Source organism: Prionailurus viverrinus, chromosome A1, assembly GCF_022837055.1.
Source record: "Prionailurus viverrinus isolate Anna chromosome A1, UM_Priviv_1.0, whole genome shotgun sequence".
Lineage (NCBI taxonomy): Eukaryota > Metazoa > Chordata > Mammalia > Carnivora > Felidae > Prionailurus > Prionailurus viverrinus.
Genome location: NC_062561.1, coordinates 191372042 through 191400035, shown reverse-complemented (window position 1 = coordinate 191400035; position 27994 = coordinate 191372042). Strand labels below are relative to the sequence as shown.

General features: G+C 45.7%; 1 protein-coding gene across 2 annotated transcripts in view; it reads right to left on the bottom strand.

Annotated features, from left to right (window-relative positions):
- ADAM19 (ADAM metallopeptidase domain 19) overlaps window positions 1-27994 on the bottom strand; it is an 81139-nt gene that overhangs the window by 30621 nt on the left and 22524 nt on the right. For both annotated transcript variants that reach the window (XM_047853687.1, XM_047853679.1), the window contains exons 4-7: window positions 18291-18369; window positions 12314-12390; window positions 3155-3347; window positions 2329-2394 (exon numbers count right to left, since the gene is read on the bottom strand). In XM_047853687.1, the coding sequence (XP_047709643.1) occupies window positions 2329-2394; window positions 3155-3347; window positions 12314-12390; window positions 18291-18369 (415 nt within the window). The remainder of the gene's footprint in view (window positions 1-2328; window positions 2395-3154; window positions 3348-12313; window positions 12391-18290; window positions 18370-27994) is intronic.

Here is a 27994-nt window from a genome sequence, read left to right as displayed (position 1 = left end):
CTGCCTGCAGAGGGTGAGAGATCACTTGAAAAGGGAGTCAGGAAGGAGTGGTGTGGGGAGGCGGGGGGTTTGTGAGCCTGTGAACCCAGCCTGACTGATTACATCCCACTCCAGTGAATCATTCAAAGCCCAGGACGCTGAGAAATGAGCATATTCCCGATCCATAGGCTGCACGAATCACCGCCTATCATCAATGCCTATGAGACTGGTGCTGGAGCCTCTCTACTCTGGAACAGGAAGATGGCTCTAGACCACACCCCAGTCCTAGATGCACCTTGGGAGGCACTTTTCCTCTTGGGGGTTTGCTGTGACCCTGAAGGTCAGGAGACTAAAGGTGCCCACCCAATACCTACCCCACCCCCACTTCTTCAGCTTCCAGAGTTTCGCACCTAGTAGGTTTTAGAACCCTGAAGCAAGATTCCACTGTGGCGAGTGCAGGGCCAGAGGGGAGGATCACCCCACCTTTACATTAGAGCAGCAGGGTACCAGGAGCTTTCATCTGAACAAAAGATTCTGTGGCTAAAAAAAAAAAAAGTTTCAAGACCACTGTATTAGATGATCTCAGATCATCTAATAAAAGCTTAAATGGAAAAATGTCCTGGAGTCAGGAACTCAGCTCTTTTCCAGCAGCCCTCTCACTATAAGGCAGTCCTGCTGGGCAGGGGCCAGCATCTGTTACCTCTCCCCATGACGGCGGAGCCTCAGTTTTTAAATCAGCTTTAGATTTTTCTCCCCACACTGCTCTCCTACCCTACACATACACCAGTCTTTGGAAAGGAAAACAAAAAGAAAAGAAAAAAGAAAAAAAAAAAAAAGGAAAGGCTGCTGGAGAAACCAATAGTGACATCAGTTACAAAGCTAAATTCTTCTCAAAGCAGAACACGATGTCCCCTTGGCCTGGAATGCCCTTCACCTCCACTTGTCTGCCCCGTTAACAACTCCTTGTCCTTTAAGGCAGTGCAAGGCCACCTGCTCCTGCCACTAATGCTCTTGAAGGCGGCTCTTCAGGCCTGAAGCCTAGTGTTCTTCCCATAACCTGCACTGCTCCACAATCTGTGCTCTGGGATTATGGACTAGGTAAAGCCACCTTGGGATGAGTTCTTTCCGGGGAGCTGGTAACTGCACCATCTGGATGGGGAATGAGACAGACAGAGCTCTGGGGGATCCCCAGGCAAGGCGGCAGTGTTAGAACATGGGGAGTACTCAGCTCGTCGTGCCTTTCCATACCCAGATATGCTTAGTTGTGGGTGAGTCACTACATGAACTGAGAACTGGGGGTGAAATATGACGAATTTAGGCAAATATGGGTTCTAAAACCTGAACCCATTCTTCAGGTGTCAGCTTCAACATCACCACGTGGGAGCTTACCCCAATTCCCAAACCATGGGGCACTTCTCATTATCTTGGCTCTGATCCTCTATAAAGACCGATCCTGGCAGTTACCACACTTGAAACTATAGAGTTCTTGTGCTCCTACCATAAACTCTGATGTCAGGGGCAGGTCTGTCTTAATCTCCTGGGGCCAAGCACGGTGCTTGACATATAAGAGAAAATCATGATATTGCTGATGAACAAATGAAATGAAAGAGTGAGAGAGACAAGTGTTCACCAAATCTTAGAAGCCAAGGCCCATGAAAACCTGGCGTGATTTGAGAAATATAGAATTAGGCAGACAGCTTTTCCTTAGGTCAGCAGTTCTCAAAGTTGCCTGTGTACAGAGTCACCCAGAGGGCTTGTTAAAACATTGGATTCCTGGACCCCAGTCCCATAGATTAGGACTCAGCAGGTCTGGGGTGGGGCCCAAGAATTAGCACCTCACAAGTTCCCAGGTGCCGCTGATGCTTTGGGAACCATGGTTCTCATTTGGCACGAACACGATTACAAAAATGGACCCACACATGGGCTGGAAAATTATATTCAATCAGATGATTGCAAATATACTTTTTGTCTTTGCAAAAAAAAAAAAATTTTTTTTTAATTTCTATAGAGAATTTATGGACTCCCTAAGATTAAGCACCAAAACCTAAAGATCTTCAGACTCAGTTTAAGAAATGTTCATCTAAATAACACTAGTTGCCTGATTTTCTATCTGATTAATGTATGGAGCCATAAGAGATTTTTTCTTTTTCCCCCCAGCCCCCCAACTGTTCAAAATAGCAAAAACAGCCCTTGGTCAGATTTAAGGCCAAAATCACATGACAAACTGGGGAAAGATCAATGTTTCAGCATTTCCCCCAAAGTGGTTTGAAGCCTGGAATGGAAGCTATCAAAAGAGTGCTTTTCTGTAAAAAAACAAAAACAAAAACAAAAACCCTGTCTCCCCCTTACCTCTGCATAATCAGCCACAAGGTAAAGTTCCACGTACTTCATGGAGTGTAAATCTTCCCTTTTCATCTAAGAAAGAGATATATGCAGATCAGAGCTGTAGAAATGATGAGCGTTTCCTCATTTTGAAAAACTACTAAGATATTGAGGAGGGCACCTTTTGGGATGAGCACTGGGTGTTGTATGGAAACCAATTTGACAATAAATTTCATATACTGAAAAAAAAAAAACTACTAAGAAATAGTGCTAGTTGATAAGCAGTGCTGGTTACTAACTTTACACCCGGCACTAGAGCCATTCTGGCTGCAGTCGCCATTACTCTCACTACACCTTCTGCCTGCCATCTTGGTTATCATTGGGGCTGCTCTGAGACTATCAGTCCAGTCCTTTATATTCAAAAAGTAATGAGCTGGGCTTGCTAGTACATAGGCCAACATACTGTGAGGGAACATGCTGAAAGTCAAGTTCCCAAAAAGCATTTAAACCACATAGCTCTATTTTCAGTATACATAAATACAAGCATTTTGTGCATATGGTTAAGTGGCTATTCCAAAAAGGGAGGCATAAATTCTTTTCTCACATTTTAAAGTTTCTGAAGTCGGCATCTCAGGGTATTTTAAATGTCATAGTGTTTTTCCCATCCAATTTATCCCATCCCATACAAGAGTATCTCACAGCAGTGAACAAGATAATAACTTAGACTATAAAAAAAAGGTAATTTCCTCCTTCTTGGCCATCTCTTTTAATTTAGAAATACCCCTGGATCCAAAGTAAGGATCCTCAGAGGGGACAAGCCTACCCCCAGGTTGACTCTTGCACTGAGACTCACCCTGCGAGGTCTTTTCTTGGTCTGGTTCGTAAACTCAAGGACCCAGTCCCTGGTGGTGGACTTGTAGTGCTCAAACCCACAGTTCCCCAGGGGCAGCTTGAGATGTTCAGATCTGTAAATGAGGTGGTGGCCCTCACTGCCAGGAAGGGGCTCGATGATGTAGCTGAGGTTACTTCTCACCATAATCAGTCCTCTGTCAATGGGAGAAACAGAATCTCTGGTCAAAGATTACGGTCCTGGAAAAGTCTCTTGCTCAGGCCTCAGTTTCCCCATATGCGAAATGACATGTTGGTTTTGATCGTTGGTTTTTAACCTTATTATGGGTCATGCATAATAACTTCTGGTGAGAATCTGATGCAAACTTAGACTTCCTCTCCAGAGAAATGCACATGCATATGAAAGGTGGCACACAATTTCAGGTTTTAAAAGCTTATTATGAAAAAGCTCAAAGATTCCAAAAAGGCTCACCTGGGACAGTTAATAATAGAAAGGATGGTGAGACCAGGATTCCCAAAAGCCTCCCAAACTCAAACATGGCATATGACAAATCAAAAGTCAAAACTTTATAGACTCAGAAAAAAATGGTATGGTGACCGGAAAGGAAACACTGGTCTAGGGGTGAGGAGGCCCAAGTTCTGGTCTCAGCACCAACATTAAGCTGTCAGATGGACTTCAACAAACCTCTTAAAAAAATAAAATCACTCCAAGCCTCAGTTTCCCCATGTATAAATGCAAATAATTTACTAATTTAACAGGACTCCAGATGATTAAATGGATTAAATTTTTGTGTACAGAAACCAAAGCTAGAGGCATTACCGATGGCATTCCTACTAGCCACAACCAGGCCACTCTTTAGTGAAGTGATGTCCACAACCAAGGACATGTGATTACTCTTTTCTCTTGGTTAGAGAAACAATGATTGAACTCAGAATAAGGACATGTGTTCATTCATTATATTCTTTCACTCAATGAATCCTTAATCTGTACTAGATGTGATTTGGATATAATCCCTGTCCTTGAGTAATTCACAGCTCACTGGAGGGCAGTCATTCATTCCACAAGTATTTCCTGAGCTCCTGCTATGTGCCAGGCATCAGACTAGTTGATGAGGATGGAAAAGTGAACAAGACAGACAAAGTGCTTGCCCCCACGGAGCTTAGATTCTGAACATGGGAATAAATCACTAGAGTATATAACAGAGTGCAAAACGATTTCATCGCTCCTAACACTGATGGATTAGACACAGCTGCCTGGGAGTGCTACGTCAATGAGGCTTCTGAGAGCTTTATCTCCACAAGGGGAGAAAGAGTGCCATGACTTATTATCAATCACTATCACAAATAATCAATGGAAGGGTGAGTAGAGGCCCACATAGCAGGTATTTGCCATCCTTGATGCAATGAGATGAATACTATAGCAAGAGAATGCACTCCATCAGGACTCTGGGGGACGAAGGAGCTCAGCAAGAGGTCCTGAGGCATCAGCAGCATTTCATGAGCTCCAAAACCTCAGGTCCTCCTCTCTCCAGAATGTTCAAAAGCTAAAGTACCTCCAAGTCAGTCTTTGCCACTCCAAACTGGCAGGACCTCTCTCTGGCTGTCCTGGCTTCCACCTCCGCCTCCACCCCATCAAAGCCCTGCCCAGGTTTTGCCCTTTGGGAAGAGCCCGTGATGCTTGTGGGAGAGATAGAGCCAGCCTCTGATCAGCAGCAGCCTTCCTGGAATCCATCCCTGGCTGACCTCATTCCGGTGCCAGGGAGCCTGATGACTTCCCGTCGGCCTCACCCAGGCTGACGCAGCAATCCTGGACCAGCCCCACAGCAGGACACCCAAGGTGCCCCCTGAACAGCTGGGGGTGGGAGTGGGGTGAAGAGCAAGGGTCACATCCGCTCTTGAGTCCAGACAGGAAAGGGCAGAGGGCAGAGCCACTGCGGGCATCCTGTTCCCAAGCTTTCTTCTCATCTCAACTGACCAAGGCCCCTCCCGTCACCTCAGTTTCTCCCAATGGCTCCAAACATTGGAAACAGAGGGCTTGACCGCAAATCAGATGATGGTTTTGTGTGCATCAGTTTGTGGCTATGAAGATAATACCCAGTGAGTGGAAAGTTCCACACAGGAACCAGTGAAAGTTCCAGTGTAGTTGACCAGGCATCATTTGAACAAGCCTCTGGGCCAAATAGAACAGAGATCAAGTCAAAGATTGGTGCATGGTGAATAATAATAATCATGGTGGCTATATAGAGGCTTTGCTATAGTCCAGGCACTGTGCTGAGTATTTTATTATTCACACCAACATTTCTGATCTTTACAAATGTTATCCCTGTTGTACAAATAAGAAACTAAGGCTAGGTGAGGATAATAAACCGACCCAAAGTCACACAGGTAGTAAGAACCTAAGCAGTCTGGTTCCCACAACCTTAACCATAATCTCACACTGCCTCTGTCACAACAGCCCCGTAGAGTGGATCAGAAAGATATTCCCAGTTAAGTAACAGGCACCAGAAACTCTCCCTGAGGTGTGCTTGGCCTGTCTGAAGTAAGATATCAGTCTGCTGGGAGATAAGAAGACAAAGGAGGCATTTAGTCTAGTTTTCATTTCTGGATGCCATTTTTTGAGAGTTAACCATATGCCAGGCATTGTGCATACAATCATCATTTTCATTTCATCAGTGTTATAAGGTACCATCATGAGTCCCGTTTTATAGATGAGGAAACTGAGTCCCAGGGAAGTTAGATAGCCAGGTCTGGCAGACTCTGGACCCCATGCCCTTAACCTCTATGCCATCTGCCTCCATCGTCTGCCTCCATCAGCAAGTTCCAAACCTATGGGTCAGAGACCTCAAGGATCAGAGCTCTCAGAGCTATCTATTAGAATATTCTACAGAGTGTATTAAAAATACAGATGGAGGAGACTCAGATTCTGTAGGCCAGAGCTTCTGCACTGTAAACAAGTCCCCCGGTAATTCCCTGTGCAGTTACACTCAGGAAGTTTGGCCCGCAGCCCAGGCTTGGGGGCAGGAGCCTGTCTTTTCACAAAGCCCCAGGCGATTCTGCTTCAGGGAGTGAGCAGATTACACTTTGAGAAACACAGGCTCAGAAGGACACCAAAGGTCCTTCCAGCAGTAAGACTCCTGGCCACTTCCCTCCCCTCCTCCCTACTGTGTTCCTTGGTAACTCACCCCGTGGCACGGTTGCAATCCTCCCAGACTGCCTGGTTTGGAGGAGAAGCTGGCACAAGCCCGAGCACTTTATAGTGAGCACCAGCTTTGAAGATGGTGGGGGAGGGGGGTTCTGAGACTCTAGTTTCTGGGGCCTCCCCTATCACCACCCCCAAATACTGCTAGCTACTCTCCCCTGAGCACCTATGGGTCATTTATCTTTCCAGGAGCCTCAGTTGATCTAATTTGCTAAATGTAAGCACTGGCAGAGCTTAGCCAGAGGGCACGGGAGGGGGGCCCAGGAGGCCGGGTGGCTGGGACCTCACATGCTATCCTCCATTCCATTCTCCAGCCTATTTCTCATTGTTAGGAGCTTGATATAAATGAAATTATACAGAGGAACCCAGGCAAGGCAGGACAGGCAGGCAGCAGCGAACGATTCATGTTTAACTCCTGAACAACCACAGGACTTACTCAAATGCACCCTTGAAGGAACCAGGCACAAACTGCTTCCTGGGAACGTGTCCATTCGGAGCTAAACCCAAGGGGACACAGCCCACGTCCTTACATCCAGAGCTGCTCTAAGAGGTAACCACCCTGTTACCCTGCTTTCCCTTTTCCCTCCCCAGTCTCCATCCAAGGAGAAAAAGTTACTGGGAACATCAAAGGCAGCACAGTAGGCAGAAGGCATATAGGTGACATGCGCCCTCCAGGATAGGATGTCAAGGCACAAGTGGAGAGTGTGGGCTCAGGAGGGAGACACATCTGGATTTGAATTCTGGCTCTGCTGTCTACTAGCATTATGCTAAGTCAATAATGCTGGTTGGCTCACACTGTGGCTGGGATAATTGACTGAACGAATAGGCAGCCATTCGGTAGCCCTTCAACACAGGTATATTGAACCTACTATGTGCCAGGAGCTGTTTTAGGTGCTGGGGATGCAACATGATCAGAGAGTCCCTGCTCTCAAGGAGCTTGCACTCATCACCTAATGCAAATCCACCAATGATGTCATGATTATTCCCATTTTATAAGCGAGAAAACTGACACTAGAGAATTAAAGTGAGTTGTCAGGTTTTTAAAAATTTTTTTAATGTTTATTTTTGAGAGAGAGAGATCAAGAGAGAAAGATAGTGGGGGAAGGGCAGACAGAGAGGGAGACAGAGGATCTGAAGCAGGCTCCGTGCTGACAGCAAAGACCCCAATGCAGAGCTTGAACTCACAAACCGTGAGATCATGACCTGAGCCGAAGTTGGACACTTAACTGACTGAGTCACCCAGGTGCTCCGAGTTGTCAGGTTTTAAAACAGGAATGGCTTGAGTCCGGAATCTACACCTGTCATGACTGAACGGTACTGCCCTGTGAAGACTTACTCTGTGCCTGATACACAGGTAGCATTTATTGTCTGTTCTTCAGAAGGAAGGCCAGATATTCAAAAGGGAAAGGCCATGCCACTCCTTGGCAAAGCGAAGACAAGGATGGACTGCCATGTACTTATGAGCCACCTCCTCCTGCCCCAGGTGCCCAGCTCCCTGAGACTGTCCACTGTCTCTGCAACACAGAACTTCCAACACGGAAGAGCCCTTTGCGTGATATGATCTACCTTCCTTTTTCAGATGAGAGGAACCAAAGCCCAGAGAAGAAGGAACTTGTCAAGGTCAGTAGCTACAGCCAGGGGGAAGAGCCCAGTCTTGTGATCAACAGGCTCCTCACTCCCCAGTGGGATCCTGACACCAGCCCCCACCCCCACCGCCCACCCGCAGCCCTTGCACCATGAGCAACGTCTGCAAAACTGAGTAAGGCCCCAGGCACTGAGTAAGGTGCCAGCCCAGCCAAGGTAAAGCCAAGGAGAAAATGATTTGGGGAGGGGAAAGCTTGAGATCACACAGCCAGGAGGCATGGAGCTAGGTCTCAAACACAGGTTCCTTGACTCTAAGTTCTGAGCTCCTTCCAGGCCATCATGCACACATAATCTTGCATTCACTTTTAATCTCATATTCTTTCTCTCTGGCCTCTCTCACAGACTTGAGTCCTGGGCAGGAGTAAGGTATAACCACAGTCAGTGGGGGCCCCAGAGTTTTGAGGACAGAGCCACTGTAGGAGTGAAGCATCAAATAAAAACCACAGATGATTTATTGTATATCCTTCTCTGTATATGAACTTGCCAGACACACGTACATATGCAGCCATGCAAAGAATGAGGTAGATCTACATGTGTCTAAGACATAATGTTAAGTTGGAAAACAATTACAGAATGTTATGTACCGGGTAACCTCGTTTGGATTAAGAAACACCAGGTATGCACACGGGTGTGCCTTGCATTTATGTACACCCCCAACAGTGATTATACATGGAGATGCAATTGTATGGAACCGTGGAACAGGATACAGAACTTGCACTTCTTTTAACTGGATACTTCTGGATTATTTGAATGCTTAACACACTAGTTGTACAAGAATAATTTTTAATAAGCATTTTCTTTAAAAATAAACAACTTACCACTGAGGTAAAAAAATGTTTTGGGGTGCCGGGGTGCCTGGGTGACTCAGCCGATTGAGTATCCAACTCCTGATCTTGGCTCTGGTCGTGATCTCACAATTGGTGTGATTGAGCCCCACATGGAGCCTGCTTAAGACTCTCCCTCGCTCTCTGCACCCCTCGCTTTCACTCTCAAAATAAATAAATAAACTTAAAAAAATGTTTTTTTGCAATCAATACCTCTCTTGATGACAGTGAGCTAGGGACCCACACACACACACACACACACACACACACACACACACACACAGTGTATCTCCCAGAACCCACAGACTCACTCACGATCACTTCATCTCAGTACTTTCTAGATTTCTTCACAAATAATCATCCCTCCTCACATTTATACTGTGTTACTTTGCAAAGCATTTGTACATGTGAAAAGTCAGGTAGACATCTAGAGGATGAGTCGTTGATCAGAGACAGGCTTCGGGGGCATGGACAACCCAGCATCCCTAGTGAAATGGTATTTCACTTGTGTATTTTATGAGTATCCACAGTTGCCACGTGATTCTCAAAGGTGTCAGTGGCCCAAATGGGATTACAAAACACTATATTACATATCAATGTTCTTTTTTTGAAAAAAGTATTTCTAAAAGGATAAATAAGATAACTGGTAACAATGACTGCCTCTGGGGAGGGAGGAACCCGAAAATCCTGGGTGAAAAAGAAACCTGTCCTTCATTATACCCTCTTTTGTACTATTTGAATTTGCTTTTACTATGATCATGTATTACTGCTTCAATTAAAGTCACCCAAAGTACTGTTTTGGAGATGAGGGGGCCCAGCAACAATCTGGAAACTCAGGTGAACTCCTCTGTATTTGTATTATCAGCCTGAAGATTCCATTTGGTATAAGTCCTACCTATTTTCTCCAATCACGAGGGGCATGTTCCCGTGAGGGAAGCACAATCACGATGGAGATTTTTTCCATTGCAGCATCGTTTTATGAGCCTGGGGAGTGACTTGGGGGTTATGTGGGTTAGAAGGCTGCTGCAGCCTCTCCTTCTCTAGAGTCTGAATCGAGACATCTGGCATGCGTCTCTGGCTCTGAGGTCAGCCGGGCCCACAGACACCCGTAAGTTCTTAAGGTGCGTAGTGAGAAGGCTGGAAAATCAGATGGGTGGACTGCACCAGAGGGAAGCATGCAAAATAGAAACACATGGATGGCTCACCCGGTTTCCCCCTGTCAGCACGGCTGCAGGAATGATTTGCAAGAGTCCAAGCCAAGTTCCCACTGCTCCAGACCATGGAGACAGAGGAAGAGAGAAGCAAGTCACACCTGCATGTTCCCTTTCTTCCTTCTTGGGAGACACATTGTTTACTTGCAGACTGCAGGTGGTGGTGGCCGGGCCTGTAAACACCACTGGGAGACCAGTTGGTTTGGCTCAACCAGGTCATCCGAGCAGGGGATCTGGAGCCACAGTTATGGTCTCCCAGCCAAAGCTTGTTTCCTGCCTAATTCCCTCCGGCAGACTCAACACGAGGCCTTACAGAGGAGACATGGTCCAATTTATAAACAAACACATGGGATCTACAGCATGAAGGGCCTTGCACTTGCATGTGAGCCTGGGGTAAGTCTTAGTTAGCATGGCTTCCTGTTGTAAAATGATAATAATCCCGTATGTCTGTAGAGTGCTATAGAGCTAACACAGCACTTAACATGGTCTACCATGCCTATCATCAACGCCCATTTTACAGATTAGGAAACTGAGGGCCCAGAAAATTACTTTTCAATGTCTGTCTTTCCTCTATCTGTGTAGGACATGGGCTTAGAGTAGGCACCCGATATTAATTTGAATGAAAGAAACAGTCACTGAATGAACTGACCAACAGAGAGGAAGGGTACACAGTGGAAACACCTCCTACTAATTCATGGGAGCCCATCGTGTGCATACCTCCCAATGCTGCCTTCAGTAACGTCACGTTCATAGCTTTAAATTGGTTATGGTGGGAGTAGTTCTACCAGCGTATTGGCAGATACTACAGCTCAGAGCTGTTTTGCCCCTTTTTTCCCCCATAGTGCCAATTCATCAACACACTGGGTATAGGTGCCACATAGTATAGGCAATTAAAACCCAATTGCAAAACAAGTAGTATTGGCAATTAGAATATAGGTTTTTCAGATCCTCATCTCTTTTCCAAAAGAAGGAGAGAGTGGGAAGAGTCTAAATGAATGATATTTATTACTTCAACATACATGAGTAGATCCTACTATATGCCAAGCAGTAGCATAGGCTGGAGGAGAGAAACAAGTATTTGAGAAACATGTATTCTCAGGTACAAACTGTAATGTGCACATGAATCCCCTGGGGATCTTGGTAAAATGTAGATTGTGATCCACTTGTTCTGGGTGGGACCTGAGATACTGCATTTTGAAGAGGCTCCCAGGTGGTGTCAATATCGCCCCTCTAACGGGGCACACCTAGGAAGCAAGGGGCCAGGAGGTTGTTGAGTGCTACTTTATGCCAGCCAGTTCTGAACGTTAGAGATCTATTAACACATTCAATCCTTGTGACACTAGGGACATTTTCCCCTTATCCACATGTTACACAGGAGACCACTGAGGCCCAGGGTCACCCAGCTGGTCAACTGCTCCTGGCTCAAACCCAGGAGTCTGGCTCAGAGAATGAAGAGCCATTCTCTTTCCAGTGGACCTTTCCAAGGACCTAGCTGGACCTTCTTGAAAGTGACCTTGCTTTCCCTTTCTCTTCTCCTCTCCTCTTCCATTTCCTTTCTTACCGCCTACAAGTACTTCTACCAGAGAAGAGCAAAGGAGAAGTGGGAATAAGTGCTCACACTCATTTCAAGTGTATGAACCCTGTCTTTTATTTTCGATATTCTGATTCTTTGACAGCTGAGGCCTTGCCCTTCTCAGGATCGGCCCATTCCCAGGATGGTAAACAAGTTTCAAATTCAGGCTCTCACCCTCTGGGCCCCTGTCCCCCTACCCTGGTCACCCCAGGGCCAGGTTCCAGACAACTGGGAAGAGCCCCTGTGCCTCAGATCCCACTGAATTATTCCAAGTAGCCAATACTAAACATACTTACCCTGCTTTGCCTGTTTCTTCCTGTAGAAACCACAGTAAAGACTCTTGCCCACATCCTCCCATCTCCCACACCCTGCCCCCTGACTGACCCGTATGCTTCCCTATGCGGTGTGCCCCTCCTCTTGGGATCTTGAGTACAATAAACTAGTTTTTCAATGGCAGTCATCTCCTGGCCTGTTGGCTTCACCATCCCTAAATAATAATAAATTCAAGTTCCTCAGGAAAGAGAGAGCTCAATCCAAGTGAAAATGTGGATCATCAAGGATTCCCCTCTTCTCTCCCAAGCTCAGCCCTTCTTAGAACTGGCTGGCATACACTCTCAACGGACAGCTTCTCAAGGACCCTGCCCAGGTCCAGCCCTACCACTTGTCTAGAGAGAGGGCCAGGTGCTCCGCCAGCACTGTCAGGGCCTCTTACCTTATTCCCCGGCAGGTGCTGAGTGTGACACTGGACTGTTCTGCCTTCCTCACCGTCCCGTGGTAAAAGCAGTGGTCCTAGCAAGGAGAAAAGGGGGGTGGTCAGGCCAAAGGACACTGATAAGCATGGCGATGTTAATGTCTTGTGAAGGTCAGGGATGATTATATAGATCTTAACTTACACTCTGCAAAGAGCTTTCCAAGCCACCATTTTATTTGAGCCTCATAATAGTCCTGGGAGGTGGGACAGGGCAGATGTCATCATCCCGACTGAACAGATGAAGCAGCCGAGATTCAGAGAAGCAAAAAGATTTTCCAAAGGTTTCCCTGCTAGTCAGAGAAGCCAGGACTTCAGGTCTAGTTCAGAGCTCTTTCCAGGACATGTGACCACAGGAAACACTGGCTGGGGTCACCTCTGTGGCTGCCCCGCAGAGTTGAAATGTGTGTCCACCCAGAACCTGAGTGTGATCTTATTTGGAATGGGGTCTTTATAGATGTCATTAAATTAAGATGAAGTCACACTGGACTTTATCATTTTTCTTTATTAAAAAAAGAGGAGAGGACACAGAGAGACAAACAGACAGACAGAGAAGAGGCCACTGGAAGACAGTGGCAGAGATTAGACAGATGCAGCTACAAGCCAAGCAGCACCACAGACTCTGCCAGGAGCCACCAGAAGCTAGAAAAGGCAAGGAAGCATTCCTCCCAAGGGACTACAGCGGAAGCCTGGCCCCTGCTGACACTGTGATTTTGGACTTGCAGCCTCCGGAACTGCGTTTTACACTCCCGAGTTCACACTGCTTTGCTATGGCAGCCCTGGGAATCCAACAGCCCCCCTTCTTCCCCACCTCCCCTGAGTCCCTGTGTGTCTGGATCAGACTTGACTTGGCACCTGCATCCATGGATGCATGGAGCTCTGATGCTCTTCTCTCACTGCTGTGTCTCACAGCCATCTGGTCTTCCCGACCTGGCTGGACTCCTTGTGACTACAGACAGCTGCTGAGCACCGCGCCATGCGCCAGGCCCCCCAGCCAGACCCGGGAGACACAGCAAGGAGCGAACAGACACAGCTCCAGCCTTCCTGGGGCTTACAGGCTTGTGAGAGCCAATCTTAATTAAAAAGCCATACAAAGATTTAATTACAAACTGTGAAGAGAGGCTTGAAGTAAAAGTTGGGAGGTGCCAGCAGAGTGTTTCATAAGTAGGCACACCAGAGCATCTACGAGGCCAACACAGCTGTGGGAGCACTGAAGCACAAACCACGACTTTCCCCTACAGGGTGATAACGAGGGACGCGCTCCTCCAAGCCTCTTCCCAGATAGTTCAAGAGAGAGAAGCTGGTCAGAACAGAGAGAAGGGAAAATCCCCAGGGCAGAGCCAGGTTCTGCAAAGGTCTTAGGAAGGGTATAAGCTATGTAGCTGCAGACCCAGGAGCTCTCTCTTTCCCCCCCAAAGCAGAGCGGGGCCAATCAGAAATCTCGGGCATCATGGGATGCCATGCTGACTCAGTCAGTGAAGCGCGTGACATTTGATCTTGGGGTTGTGGGTTTGAGCCCCACGTTGGGCGTAGATAGAATCTTTAAAAAAAAAGAAATCTCGGGCATCAGCCTACAGAACAATCCAAGTGATCCATCACCAGGACCACACTTGCTTGTAGTTGTTCTTTGATCCCCAGCCGGCAAGTATGTGACCCAGGAGACAGCTAACCCATTCCTGCATATTCTCTGGCTCCACCTTCCAGCCACCTCGAGGCAGGACAGCCCAATAATTAAATTCAAGCATTTTGGCACAGTCAGGCCAGATTTAAACACAAGCTCCCACACCTGCCAGCGATGCAAACAGTTCACAATGTCTCTCAGACCTCCAGTGTCTTCAGTCTCTACCTCACGAGGTGGCTGTGAGAATACAATACATCAAGGACCTAGTGCAGGGCGCCTGGCCCAGAGTGGCCGGCAATAAACCTTAGTGATCATGTTATAGGCGTTAAATTCTCCTTGTCAAAGGCAAAATGTGGCCTTGAGAGAGCTGGAAGCCAACCAAGAGCCTGAATCCTCAGTCATCGCCACACCAATTCTATGTCCCATGCAGCTGAGCCACGCAGTCAGTTCACAGGACATGGGCCAGGCTGGCACTCAGTTCAGGGTCAGTCCCCAGACCACTGGTGGGTGCCCTTCCACCTGGCGACAACCCACTGGCCAGCAGTGCGGCTCCTCCACCCATTTGGGCTCAGGCCCTCCGGACAAGGGACAGGCAGCAGCCCCTCTCTGCATCAAACTCTCCTGGACATCAAACAAGTCAGATCCTGACCAGAGGTGCACAAAGGAAAGCCACTGTGTTGCACCTATGAGACAAGGTGAGGCAGGGACAACTTTTTTTCCAGCCACGATTGCATCTGCTTGCAAATGCCAGACTATCACATGGTTTCTCCCTCCATCCCCAGATTCCAAGACCTGGAGACGCATCATCAAATGCTCGGATTCTGAACCTGATCCTTAGAACTCAGCTACAGGGCCATGAACTCCACGGCCCAGGATTATTCACAAGTGGAAGAGGGGGCCTGGCTTTTATGGAGTAAAAGGGGTTAGCAGATGTTGGAATGACGGGGAGTCAAGAAGTTCAGAATGGGGGTCAGCTAGTTTCAAAAATCTAAGTACCTCTACAGATAAAGAGAATTCAGATCCAGGGATGGGAGTGAAGGATCCCTGTACCTCTTTGTACATCTTTGGACTGATGTGTTCACTGAGTGCTCTCTGAAATAGCATTAACAACTGACTTTTGTAACATGCTTTAAATTTACCAGGGGCTTTCACACACATCATCGTGTGTGATAATGATCCCACCATTTCCTGTTACAAACAGTAAGGGCTAACATCTATCCAGCCCTTACTACTGGATAAAAAAACTGATGTCGATTTTTTCCTTTTAATTCTGACAATCTCACAGCCTTAGGAGGGGAACTAGGGAAACTAGGGGCACCTGGGTAGCTCAGTCAGTTAAGCATCCGAGTCCTGATTTCAGCTCGGGTCATGATTTCACGGTTTTGTGGGTTCAAGTCCCACATCAGGCTCTGTGCTGACAGCGTGGAGCTTGCTTGGTATTCTCTCTCTCTCTCTCTCTCTCTCTCTCTCTCTCTCTCTCTCTCTCTCCCCCTCTCTGCCCCTGTCCCACTCATGCTCTGTCTCTCTCAAAATAAATTAATTAAAAAAAAAAAAAAAAGGAGGTGGGGGGAAACTAAAGGTTGGAGAGGTTTCAAGTCTTTCCCAAGGTCACACACCCAGGTGGAGACTGGAATGATAGCAGCCTGACTCCAGACTCCATAGCCACCCCTGGCAAAAGCAGCCCCAGGAAAGTGCACAGGGCTTCATTTGTTACAGCTCTTCTCTCTTCTAGCACCAAGGAGGACTGAGCTCTAGTCTAAGCCTTGCCATTTACTGGTTATCTGAAGGTAAGCATGTTACTTTTTCTCTTCTCTCCATTTCCTCATGAATAAAATGTGGTGTTGGGAGAGATGTTTATAAATTCTCATAAAACCAGTGATTCATTGTACCCTTCTACAGCTCTGAGAGTCAGATCTTAGCGTATCCAGTTTTCTGATGAAGAAACTCAATACTAGTGTGGTCAAAGGGTTGCTGAAGGTCACATAGCTAGTTAAAGCCAAGGCTACAACCCTGGCTTTAGACCCCAAACTCTGTACCTCCTACAGGCCTGGCTGATGAGTTTGAGGAAGTTCCCAGAGCTCCAGAGCTCCCACTATCCCAGGCCCAGGCTGGTAGCAGGGCGTGGCTTTCAACATTGGGGTCAAGGACAGCCAAATGGTTTATTCTATTCTCATTTCTCTTTGAAGTCCTCAGCTCCCAGATAAGAAAGCTGACTAGGAGCTCCCTGAGGCCGGGTGGGGGCTTTGCAAGAGTCCTGCGGGAGGGGATATAAGAAAACAATGGGTTATCCCATACTTCAGCTAGGATGTGCTTTGGTCAACAAGACCTTCTGGAAGAAGGAGAGTTCTGGGAATGAGGGGAAGTTCTCTTCCATCTGAAAGGCCCTCACAGCATCTCTGCCTGACTCTGAGAGCACAAAGAACAAGTAAATGAACAGTCATGAAGTCATTGCATTCCTTCTCAGCTTCTCGGCCTGAGGGGGCCACCCAAGGGGGCTTTCATAGCAGGAAGTATGAGCTCATGGTAAACTTGTGCACTGAGACCCATTCTTGAGCTGTGGGTAGAGAAGTGCAGGAGCCAAACTGAGAGGACCGTGCTTTGTGAGGTCCTTATGTGTAGGGGCTTTCGAGGCGTGCCTGCCCTCTCCCTCCCTCCCTGGAGGCACAGAACTTTAGTCTCAATGATGGAAGAGGTTTTGACCAGGGATATTGAAGCAGGTGGGGAGCCACAGCTGGATAGCCTCCCCAGAGATGAGAAGACATAGCCAACTTGCCTGTTGTGGGTAGTGGCCACACTGCCAATTCCTTCCCTATCCAGGAAGGTCTTGGTGAGTAAGATTGCATTAATCTTCACATGCAGCAATCCAACACAGCATCTCAGCCACCTGATTACTATGCTCCAGACCTCTTAGATCTATTAAAACTTAGCTGTCCTGAGTCCCTTTCCCCATTCAAGGCTAAGCTGATAAACTAATCTGAGCTTTTACTGACTGATGGTGGCTGCCATGGCCTTTTGGACATCTACCCTCTAACAGGGATATTTTAAAGATGGGTCATGCAGGAATCTAAGATTCCATGGGAAGCTGCCGGAGGAGCACTGAGGCAGAGGGACCTACCCTGTGGCCCTATACACCACACCTCCACATCTATATGCCACAAAAGTGCATGATGTCCTGACCCAAAGGCAGAAGACCACTGGTGTTCCATCTTCCCTTCTTCACCCCATCTCATCTGCATGGTCTGAGAAGGGTCACTCTAATCCAGAGTGTCTCACCTTGGGCACTGTTGACATTTGGGGCCAAATAATCCTCTGTTGTGGAGAGGCTGGCTTATGCACTGTAGGACACTTAGCAGGATCCCTGGCTTCTACCCACCAGATGCTGGCAGCGTCCACCTCCCAGTCATGACAGTCAAAAACTGGCTCCAGACATTGCCAAGTGTCCCCCAAGCCTTTGCTGGCCAAAATGGTCAAAGAAACAAATAGAATATTTTAGGGTAACTGCATCTGATTAAAATTGATATAAATCATCCCGAATCCTATTTTCTTTGCATTATGTGAGTTACCCACATGTTAACAAAAGTTTAAATAAAAGAAACACTTTAAACAAAATCACTCCCAGCTGAGAACCACTGATCTGACCCCATGAACACTAGCAGGTACCTCAGTAGGAAAAGCTAGCAGACCATGAAACGTGTACAATTCACTACCTTAAGTGCCCACCAGTGGGGTGTGGTGAAGCAGACTAAAATTCATCCTTCTGAGAAACCATTTGAAAGACCATTTTTTAAATGACAAATCTTTTTGCAAATAGCCAAACTCAAAAACACTTTTGAGGGGGAAAATATCCAATATGAAGATGGCAGCAAAACAAGAAAATCTATGAAACCTAAAATCCCATTAAAAAAGGCAGACTACAAAACCTTATACATCCATATGGAAAAGTCTCAATTAAACATCTAATTAAGTGCAATGGCAGGATTACCAGTAAATCATTCCTTTTACTTAAACTTTTGTTAATATGTGGGTGATTAACATACAACAGAGAAAATGTCTGCTTTGTAATGATTTATGCCAATTGTAGTCAGAGGCACTTACCCTAAAATATTCTGTTTGCCTGATCATTTTAGTCAGCAGAGGAGAGGGAGCCCTTATGAAACAACAAATTCACATTTTGCTTTTCCTGCTCATGCCCTGGGTCTGGGGTCAGGGCAAACAATCCCTCCAGAGGAGGGACTGTGCCCACCACATATCTCCTCACTTCCCGGGGGTGGGACCAGGACAGGCCAGCTGCTGGACAGATCCCTGCTGACCTGAACTCACCTCAGATTTCAGCATGGTGGTTTGAGCGTTGCCACTTGGAGTATAATGGGTTTCTGTGTAGGCTGGAGCAAAAAGGTACCTGCAAAGAATAAACATAGACATTTGTCTCTTTAGGTGCTGGCCTCCATCCTCCTGGAAACAGTGGGCAGTCATTCTAAATGACCCAGGAAGAACCACCCAAGCATCTCTGTGCAGAAGAAAATGAGCAGCCCTAAGGGCCTACGGAACAAAAAGAAAACCAGGAGGAAGTTTATTAATTTTGTTCTTAATGGGATCATCACTTAGTATGGACACAACCAGATGAAGGAGACAAAACGACAGCAGTGGTCGCAACTTTTTCTGGGTCCTGGGAATACACACAAGCGAACCCATACTCAAAATTTCCCAAGGTCTTTGGACGCTCTTTTGTACCTATAATTATGCTAGCACTGCATCCACCAACTTGCAGTATTGGCTCGCCAATTTTTCTTCATGGGAATCCTTCCATCCTGTTGCATGTTCTGGTGAGACTGCCAATCAAGGTGTCCTACCTGGCCCTGGCCAAGAGTGGCCCATGTTCCAAGCTAAGCCAATGGAGTGATGTTGCAAAAACCAAACAGATGGAAGCAATTCATCTGTTCCTTTGTTCCTGCTGCCTCGATTCCCAGAGTTGCCTTTGTCTGCCTTTGCTGAGACCTAGTGGTCCAGATGTCCTGAGACCTGGTAGTTCTGTGTTACCCTTACAACAAATTCTTATTTTCTTTTCTTTTCTAAAACTTCACATTGGTTTCTCTCTTGCCACAGACCCCTTGAAGCTGAAGTTAAGAATCCCTCATCAAAGGCAAGGCAACACCAAATAAGGTTCTTAGCATTTCTCTAAAAGTTAAAAGAAAAATAAAAGAGCCAAATGGAAGTTTCAACTAGCTCAGCCACATTAAAAGCAAAATGCATCTATAGAAAGTTGAAGTCTAAGGGCAAAAAGGTGTCTCATGGAAGAGAAATTGAAGTCTAACAAAACAAGAATTAAGAGGATCTAGATGTACTAACATGGAAAAAAATGTTTAAAAATGGAGTTAGATCAAAACAATACATTTCAGGAAAATACACATTTTAAAAATCCCTCCTAATGAAAAACTGATAACAATACACACAAATGTAGGCATTGAGAACACATGGAGAAGCAAATGCCCATTGTTAATGGTGGTTATCTCAGGGCATTGCAGATGTTCACAATCTAAGTTGCATATTTCTAAAAACTGGTTGATTTTTTTAAAAAATAATTATTTATTTTGAAACCTGAAAACCTAATTTGAAACTGCTTTTAGGAAGAAGAAAGTATAGACTGAGGCCAGCACAGAGAGCCAAAGGAATGTGCAGAGACAACCCTGGTTTTGGAAGAGAGGACATTTCCCAGCAAGACGAGGTCCATTGAAGAGGGTCTCCAGAGTCACTTCTGGCTGTAAGTTCTGGGACTCCTGACTGAGATTCCTCTCCACTCTGGAGTGCAGCCAGAAGGCAAATGTCACAAGAACTGTCTCTTCTACTACATCAAGCCCTTCAACATCAAGGCTTGGACAAGAAGAAAAGAAAGCCAACAGAAAAATGTAAAAATAAAGCGAAGTACAAAACCCAGCTTGTGTAGAGAAACTCTCATTCACATGAAAACTCTGGGTCTGTAGCTCACTTGGCAGGGTCTGTCTCCCAGCCCTATGTCTTTCTCCTTAGCACCTAATAAGCCAAGGATCCAAGGAAGGAGTCACCCATTTGTCTGCGGGAGATAAACCATAGGCCCCAGGAGGACTGAGGCCAAGCTGTTTAGTGCACCAGTACATACCAGTGCTTAACATTTATTTAATGAAAGAATGACTTAACTAGTAATTGAATGAATGAGTTGTTTTCAGCATTAGGAGCTTGGAGCATGGTCTGGAGTCTGAGAGAATGAAGTTTACATTCCAGCTCTGACATCTACTGTCTCCATGGCCATGAGTGAGTTACTTTACCTCTCTGAACCTTTGTTTCCTCTCCTTGCAAATATGAGGATAATATGCCTACTTGATAGGGCTATATTAAGAGTATCATAACAAAATGCACAAAAAGGGCTTAACACCAGGCCTGGCATAGAGTAAGCTCTGTAAAGGTCAGCAATTATCATTATTGCTCTCACCAGGGATTATGATGGAAGAACCCAGAAAAACTGATATAATCTACCCATTTTCCCCTAACTCTCCCCAGCCATTAATGTTCCAGTTTATCACTTGAGAGAGATGAAAAGGCAATTAGCTTATTCTCGCAGGCCCACTCCCTAGATCTGCCTTCACAGATGGCATCATGGACAGCTAGAAAAGGGTTCAGAGTTTAATGGTCCATTCCCAGTGCCAGTGGGGAGATGTGAATTTTCCCAGAGGAAATGCACCCCTGGTAAATACATTCTCAGCCTAGTCTGGGTCTCAGGGGGAAAAAAAAATCATTCATTCAGTGACATTAAGATGCTCCAAAGAGAACATTCCAGATTGAACCTCAGAGGTGTCCACATTATGGTCAGTCCCCAGCCATACCTTCAGAAGGGTAAGCATCTTTCTGCAGCTTCTTATTCTGAGGATCTGACACCATTATCATAGGACTCCCAGAGCCTCAGGGTTGAAAGGGACTTTCGTAATCATTTAGCCAAACTCACTAAACTGTGGGCTCCCTAAGAGCAAGGGCACAGGTGCTTCATTCAGGGCTTCTCCCCAGCTCCCAGCACGTACCAGGCAGGCAGTACATGTTTATTCTGTGAGTAAGTGGGAGAAGGAATAAGCGAAGGAATGAATGAACAAATGAACCTTCTACCTAGCGTAGGAATCTGCCAGATGGCCCTTCAGGATTGGACATCTCCAGTGACAGGGAACTCATGAGACCACCCACTCCATTTTAGACCACATACAACAGTTAACGTTCTTACAATGAACCAAAATCTATCTCTGTCACTGGCACCCACTGGCCTCATTCTGTCTTCTGAATCTACATGGAACAATCTGCTTCCTCTTCTACCTAACTGCCATTTCAAGACCAGCAGCATCAGCATCACCTAGGAATTCGTTAAAAATGCAAACTGTTGGACCCCAGCCCAAATGTACTGGGGCGGACAGAAACTCTAGGGTTAGGGCCCAACTATCCATTGTAATAACTCTCTCAGTGATTTTGATGCAGAACCACTGCCCTAGACCATAAGTCCTCAAAATATTTTTAAGGTAGGCGAATTTCAGAAATATCAAAGTGTCATTCTCCAAGCCCCTATCACCTTCCTGCCTCTACCACATCCTGGATCATTCTGAGTTTGAAAAAAACAGATAAGTTGCATCACAACAGTTCACACATATTGAAGTGTTAAACCATTTAACACACCTATGTACAACATGCCTATGAGGTAGGTCCTAATTGTTTCCCCGTTTTATAATTGAGGACACTGGGAATTCAGACACTTAACTTGTCCAAGTTCTCATGGCATGATGTCAGGGCCAGGTTTCAGACCCAGGTCTGTTGGCCCTGACTATGCTTCTTAAGCACTTTTCTGCTCTGTCTCCCTTAGAAGGCAGAAGCATAAAAATAAAGCGCTTCCAAGAACCAGCAGTCCAAACCACAATTTGATGGTAATGATAGTTGCCTTGCAGACATACGGGATGTCACAAAAATGTCATGAACTGTTAGATGCGAATATATGCAAGAAAAATATAGTAAGCAAAGCACATGGCAGGAGAAAGGGGATGGATGGATATGTTAAGAACTTCAGGGCTAGTTTTTTGAAACAACAACCTTTTCTCCAAATAGGGTTACAGATGTTGGCCAGGAAGGTCTTTCTTTCTAGAAGCAAAAGAAAGGGTCATGTTTCATCACCACCATCTGTGCAATTCTACCGATAGACAAAACACAACTTCCAAATCCTCTCCACTGCCCCGAGCCAGGCCTATCTATGCCTGCGTGCCCATGGGGTGCCCTGGCAGTGTTCTCAGGACTCAGAGAGGGCCACAGGGCCACTGAGCAGCACGGCTTGGCCCACCCGCCCCTTCTTCAGCCACATCTTGTTCTCATCTCCTCCCTGACAAGGGGCTGGCTCAGCATATCAGCAGGAAGCCATCTCTCACCACTGGAGTGTATTAGGATTTTCAGGAAACAAGTTGTGAGTGATGTGAGTCCAGGAAGAGAGAAGGACTGTCCAAGATTTCCCACCCCACCCCCTCCTTTTACTGGCTTTGATAGAAAAGCAGTTTCTACAAAGTGTCCCCTCACCCCATACACACACCGTCCAGGCTCACAAACCCACAAAGCAGGTAGACAGTATTCCTATACTAACAGCAGCTAGCACAGAAATGCTCACTGTGGGCAAAACCCAGGTCGCTCAGACCCCCATGTCCTCTACCAAAACCTGCATCTACTGAATCCCACCTGGGAAAATAAGCTTTTTCTCAAATACTAGACATAAGGTCGCTCTCCAGGGAAGGACAATAGAGCTGCCTGTGGTGGCCAGGGCCCTGTTTGTACATGCAGCCAGACCCCAAAAGCACACTGCAGTCTGAAACAGCCCTGACCCACCTCTGCTAGAGCCTAGTGCCTTCAAAACCAGAACAATCCCTCTAAGGACTATTTACTATCAGACAAATTTCAAATGCCTCTCTAAACTTCAATCTCTAAAACTCCCTCTGGAAAGAGAAGCAGCAGGGCTAAAACAAATTTGCAAAACGTCTCTGAGTTCAGTCCTCCTTCCTCTGCTTCAGATAAGCACGTGGTGAAGATAAAGTGATAATAATTTCCAAACTACCTTGAAAAACAACCAATGCAGCCATGCTCAGTATAAGTAAACATTACTTAGCTCATGCCACAGTGGCTATTTTTACTGACACCTCCTGCCCCAGATCTTGCTCCCTCTAGGTCCTTCAAGAAAGAGTATCCTAGCTCTTAAACACCAGTGATGCTTGGGGAGGTATAGCCTTGCTGAGCCCTCTTATTTCCCCTGGAAGACCTTCACCATGCCCACCCGTGCTGATGATCATGCAAGCCTCTGTCATTTCTCGCTCATACTCCCAATGCCGTAGCCATGGGACTTAGCCCAGTAACTGCACAACACCCGTTAACACTGAAAAAATATAAAATCTCAAGCCCCAGCCCAGCCCCAATGAGAATTATATTCTCTAGAGAAGGATTAATAAATCTGTATTTTAAATAGTTTTTCCAGGTGATACTGGGATTTTCAGGTTCTGGGAATTCTCCTATCCCACTGGATCAATGCACAGCACAGAAGAAAAGTCCAGGGCTCAGAAAGCTTCACTACCAGCTGCACTACTCTCTAGGTAACTGTTCTTTCAAACCCCAGAAATGAGGCAAAAGATGACTATGTTTTTTTTTCAATTTCGTACAAGAGCACCAGGGCGTGGCAGGCTCAGGGAGGCCAGGCTAAGGGTCTTCCGACTCTGTAGGGGGGAGATGTAGCTTTGAAAGACTATTTACAATTAATTAAGGCAGCTCTTGTACAAGTCTGTAAAATGAGCCGTTAACTTGTAAAATGCTAATAAGATACAATAGAGGAAATGCAAATGATTTCCACCCAGTAGAAAAGATAACTCCAAACGTTATGGTTTCATCATCTCTAGGATGATATTAACCAGTTTTATGTCTAACTTAGCAATCTTATCTCAACATTCATTTTTTTCACTATTAAAAAAATACATACATACATATTTCCCTTATCCAACTTTTAAGCCAGTTATCATCTTGCTGGTTCCCCCATTAATGCATTAATGAGATAAATCGAACTTTGACATGTGCTCACCAGTATTTGTATGAGAACTACTTCACTTGAGCCACCGAAACCTTTACCCTCCGTTTCCTAGACCACAAAATAACAGAGTAATAATTGCTACCTCACAGCATCACTGAAAGGACCAAATGAGAAACATACATTCAAACACTGATACTTCAAGTTCCGGTGAGCTTGGGCAAGTCAGTTAAACTCTCTGTGCCTGTTTTCTTATCTATAAAATGGGAAGAATTTTAGAATCTACTTCACAGGGCTGTTGTCAAATGCCTATGAAATTTTGTTAAGTAAAATCAACAAATGTGAAAGAACTCTTCTTAAAGTATACAGTTTTGTGTTCTACAATTCACTGTTATCATTTTCTCTGGGAACAGCTATGTGCACAGGTGGCAAAATCTTGATAATTGGTAAATCCAGATAATGAGTATCTGAGGGTTCATAATACTCTTTTCGGGTATTAATATTTTTTAACTAGCGAGGGGACACTATGCCAGTTACAAGCTACTTGGCCTTAGTCTCCCTTCTACCAAGTGGAAATAGTGATGCCCAGGACAGGCAGACACTGGAAGGGTTTCTGAAAAGCAGAGAGTGCTATTCTAATGTAATAGCCTACGTTTACCCATATTTGGGACAAAAAAACAAACTCAGTAAGTATTGTTTTGTTTTCTTTTGTTTTCGAAGAAGGAGAAAGTAAAGGGGAGAAGAGACAGCTGTCTCAGAACCAAGATTTCTAAACCAGTGCTCATTCCACCTCTGACTCCAAAGGAATGGAAACAAACCAACATGCCAAAGGCACGGCCCTAAAGCCAAATAAGGATTGACAAGTCCAGGGGCCCACAGGCAGAGGCATTCCTTTTTGAGGGAACAGAAAGGCCAAGGAAGGAGGGACTTTAAACATCATTCCTAATCTAAAGAGTGGGGATCCCCTCCTACCCCAAGGACTTTCTTGAACAAGTATCATTACTGCCAGAGGACCAGCTCCAGAAGCAACACTTTGAAGCAAGATGGCGCTACCCATAATCCTGGCAAAAAGCCAAAGCTACATGGCATGTTTTCTTTAACCTTTTATTAAGGAAGTTTCCCAACAATGCATTAAACCAACACTCTTTTTCACCAACCACTTCCCATTACATCTTCTCCCAGTCCCTATAAGACCTGGCATCCTTCCCACCAGCTCCTGGTTCTATGTTTTGCTTTTATATGCCAAAGGATGTTTGGATGAGCACTGTTTACTCCTTTGACCAGCAGGGCATTTCTTTAATCCTCTCCATGCCTCCCTCTTGGCTAACTCCACAAAAACGAGTAACTTCTCTGTGCAAACATGGCTGATTTCTTGGGATCAGGGAGCTTAAGTGTTAGAGACCTGAGATAAGGGACCTCAAAATGTGTCACCCAAGAGTCTAGAGATTTGTTCTGCAGTGTCCTGAAGAGCCTGTTATGAGTATTTATTGGAGCTGGATAAGAATATTTAAAAGAAATGGGGTACTATCTCTACCACTTCTCAGAAAATTTTTAAAAATGAAAACATTACCTGATGGCAGTCTCTCTGGCAACCAGATTTTGATAAACAACCACAGTGCTTGTTTAACAGATCAACCTGAAGGGAAGGGCCAAAACAAGAGGTACCAGGCATATTTCAGAGATTTACTTGGTGAATAAGACAAAGGGGAAGGGAAGAAAAGGAACCTCTAAGATCACTGGGCCTACGAAAATATGTTAGGAAAGAGGACCATTTCATTTTTCCTATGAAAAAAAGCATACAAAAAGCAGGTGGGTGAAGACAAGAAACCAACCCACCTTAAATGTGGGTGCTTCGTCCCTTTTAGACTCTGATTAAATATCCCAATAACTCTGCCCCAGGTTTTTTAACATCCTAAAGCACAAATCACAGCTATGATGCAGCCAAGAAGGTCGGATGTTGGCGAGCCCTTCTAGATCGTAATGGACAACTGTCCCAGCCTCTAGCATCTTTGCCACCTTCTTGGAGTAAGATTGCCCCGATTTGCATTCAGACAAATGCTCCCCTGTCCCTGCATACTGACTGTGGGCACCTGGAGTCAGTAGTGACAAGCCAAGACAATCAAATCTCATTTCGCCAAATTCCATGATGGGTGACATCTGGTGAAAATGGCTGGAGCAGAGTCACCCCAGTGGTGGCACCTGAAAAGACTAACTATGAATTCCTAAATCCTTCCTGTTCAAGCCCTAGTTCTTCAGCTGTTTTTTTTTTTTTTCCCCAACACATTCTATTTGTTGTCCCATATCCTTTCCGTAAAGTTTTTTTTTTGGTGGGGGCCGGTGGGGGAGATCAGTATACAAACTGCAGAGTTGACTGCAACAAAAGAATCTTTTTATGCCACCCTATCTGTCTAATGCTTCTCCTCAATCCACTTTTTTTAAGTTTATTTATTTTTGAGAGAGAGAGAGACAGGTAGAGCGTGAATGGGGGAGGGGCAGAGAGAGAAGGAGACACAGAATGTGAAGCAGGCTCCAAGCTCTGAGCTGTCAGCACAGAGCCCGATGTGGGGCTCAAACCCACAAACTGTGAGATCATGGCCTGAGTCAAAGTCAGGCGCTTAACCGACTGAGCCACCCAGGCACCCCAACCCTCGATCCACTTTTACATTTTTTTAATGTTTATGTATTTATTTTGAGGGGAAGGTGGAGGAGGGGCAGAGAGAGAAAGAGAGTATCCCAAGCAGGCTCCACACTGTCAGTGCAGAGCCCGACATGGGTCTCGATCTCACAAACCATGAGATCATGACCTGAGCCAAAATCAAGAGTCAGACACTTAACTGACTGAGCCACCCAGGAGCCCCTCAATCCACTTTTACAGATGAAGAATTTGAAAAAGAGCAAAAGCAACTTACCCAACATCACATAGTTATATTTTGCTTCTAAGCTCATCAGTCTAAATAAACAAAAGTAAGCTAAATGTCAGTGGTAGATAATCCAAGAGTTAGGCCATCCAGATACTCCCAGAAGGCAGAGAGGAAGGATGTTCGTGTAATCTTATCAATAACTGCTTATTAAGCAGCATCATATAGTACAAACTGTGGGGCACATGGCATCAGGGAGACCAAGTTCCTCCTGGCTTGAATCCATCATGTATTTGTTCTGGGTCCTCAGCCAAGCTGCAGTACCTCTTCTGAGGCTCAGGCTCTGCCTCTGCAAACCTGTTTACTCATTCCACAAATACTGACTGAGACCGTGGTGTGCCAGGCACTGTGCTAGGATGCTAAGGGAGTTGAGTGAGTGGCACAAGCACAGTTTTCCTGCCCTCCCCAGCACCTGCATCTCTATTATGAAGATCAGAGTAGGCTGAAGGGTGGCGGAATGTGCCAAGTAAGCATACAGATAATTTTGCACCAAAGGCAATTGAAAAGAAACAGATACAAAAAACATGCTCTCTGCCCTCTACCTATTTGCCTAAAATCAGGACAAAAATTTTCAAAAGCGTCCCTCCTCCCCTCTCTACCAGGAAGGACAAAAGTTAATCACCAGAGACAACTTCAGACCCTATCTGCCTGGTGAAGGCACCAGAGGAATCTACACAACAACTTTTACTGACTAGCTTTTGTCTCCCATTAGTTTGCCATATATTACCTTCCCACAGCTTACCATCTTTGGAAGTGTAACTGTTTTCCTCTGTCCTGTCATTTCTCTACAAATTTACTGTTCTTTGGGAAAGATGCTACATAAGCCTGAATTCTAACTCTTTGAGTTACTCCTCATTTTTCCCTGGCTATCTCTTATGTATACATGTTAATAAACTTCTGTCTGTTTTTCTCTTGTTAATCTGCCTTTGTTTACAGGGTTCCCAGCTGAGAACTTAGAAAGGTAGAGGGTAAATTATTTTTCCTCCCCTACAAGGTCAGCTGTGAAAGCACTTTGCAAACCAGGCCACACAGAAGGCGGGTATGACCATCTGGTCCCG